This window comes from Bactrocera neohumeralis, chromosome 3, assembly GCF_024586455.1.
Source record: "Bactrocera neohumeralis isolate Rockhampton chromosome 3, APGP_CSIRO_Bneo_wtdbg2-racon-allhic-juicebox.fasta_v2, whole genome shotgun sequence".
Lineage (NCBI taxonomy): Eukaryota > Metazoa > Arthropoda > Insecta > Diptera > Tephritidae > Bactrocera > Bactrocera neohumeralis.
Window position 1 is genome coordinate 40124590 of NC_065920.1, and position 1727 is coordinate 40126316.

At 32.8% G+C, this 1727-nt stretch overlaps 1 protein-coding gene across 1 annotated transcript; it reads left to right on the top strand.

The window, feature by feature from the left end:
- Positions 1-397: 397 nt before the first annotated feature.
- On the top strand, positions 398-1524 carry LOC126752668 (uncharacterized). Its single transcript, XM_050463634.1, has one exon. It carries the CDS (start codon positions 472-474, stop codon positions 1288-1290), a length of 819 nt encoding a protein of 272 aa, XP_050319591.1. The 5' UTR covers positions 398-471; the 3' UTR covers positions 1291-1524.
- The last annotated feature ends 203 nt before the right edge of the window (positions 1525-1727 follow it).

Consider the following 1727-nt stretch of genomic DNA (forward strand, 5'->3'; position numbering starts at 1 on the left):
AACATGCATTAACATGGGTCAAATGCGCAAATAAATGAAAATTAAGCCGGCTAATGCATATTAGCGCTGTCGTCTGTCAGGGCTATTACAGAAGTAAAAAGTTATAATGACCTATTTTATATTAGTAGATTATAAATAGTGACGAATTTTTCCCACTTTGTTTTCTCATTTAAGTAATTCTATTTAAAATACGATATTTGTGGTTAATTTTGATTATGCTTTATTAATTTCTATATTTTTCGACGTTATTACAGTTCCTTTGATTAAATGCTTTTTACTGTTTTATCGCAAAAGAAAAATATTTTAATCTGGCATTATGTTTTGTATTTAATGTCCCAGCTGGGATATTTGTGTGGTTTGTGTATTTGCTAATAACAGCTGATTGTCAATCGTTGTAGAAGAAACGTCCGAAAATAGTTGATAAACAATTTGTGGTGTTTACAAAAATATAATATTATTTATTGTATTAATATGTCGAAAGTGATAGAGATTTCTGATTCCGAAGAGGAGTCAGAAAGAATTGAAAGTGATCCTCTAGGGAACGCCAGCTCTATTTTGACTACGCCAAACAATGTTTGCAATACCAAAGATTCGTATTTGCAGGAAGTTTTGCCACGGGAAACTATACCTTCTTGCAGTAACTCTCCTCCTCCTTTAGTAATTTCGGACGTTTCGTCCTTAAATACCTTACAAGGTCCAACGACAGCAACTATACAAAGTAACCCGTCTGCAAGTACTAGTGCCGCCAGTACTACAGCCGCAGCTAGCACTTCAAATGCAGCTCTTCCACTACAAACTAAACGCAGTCGTCGCAAAAGTATCCATCATCCTCTGTGTGCAAGCCCGGAAATACAATTTGAAACAATATCTCTGGATGATGAGGAAGATAAGGCGCCATCGAAGACCAAAAACAAAACAAATGCTATCAGCGATAGTATACAACAGAATAAGGCGCCAAAATTACAGAAAATTGCACCGAAAATACTTAATACTAAGCCACAAGCAGATAAAAATAACGGCGATTTACCAGATGTTTGTGCAGAGTTTCTTGCGTCAGATGAAACTAAAGCATTACTACAACAAATAGCAGAAGATCGTGTTCGCATAAATTTTCTACTGGCATCATATAATATGCCAGAAATACAATTTGCCTTGCATACAAAGCCGGATGTTTTGCAATTTCAATTAGAGGAGCGAATAAAACATAGAAAAAGACGGTCACTTGAATCTTCAAAGCAAATGAAAAAACGACGAAGTTTGTTACAAACTAACACACGCACGGACACTTAAACGAACCTGATGTTTTTAATATTCATAAATATTTTGATACGTAATTATGTAGAGGTCTTCATATTGCATATATTGTTTTAAGATTGTATTTAAGTATGCAAGAATATTAAGTTAATTAATAATAAGTAAGCAAAACTGATATAGTGGAAGAAGAAATTTTACAATAATGGAAGCTGCTGGCAAATATTATGTTAATGATTGTAATTAAAAATAAAGAACAAATTGTAAGTATAACTAATGTCAGTTATTATTGTTTTGATGATTGTTGATGAGTTTTGAACGTTATAAGGAAGATCTAATTGGTTGTGATTAGCTCTTTATAAATACAGCTAATATTGTGATGTTGCTCAGAAGAGTGTTTCCAAACTAAACTAAACATTCGACTCAATTTCAAAATTTAGTAAACCAATATATACCAATAACAATACATTCATACT

Coding starts and splice junctions, on each gene's coding strand:
- LOC126752668 (XM_050463634.1), top strand. CDS start 472: ATGTCGAAAGTGATAGAGATTTCTGATTCCGAAGAGGAGTCAGAAAGA.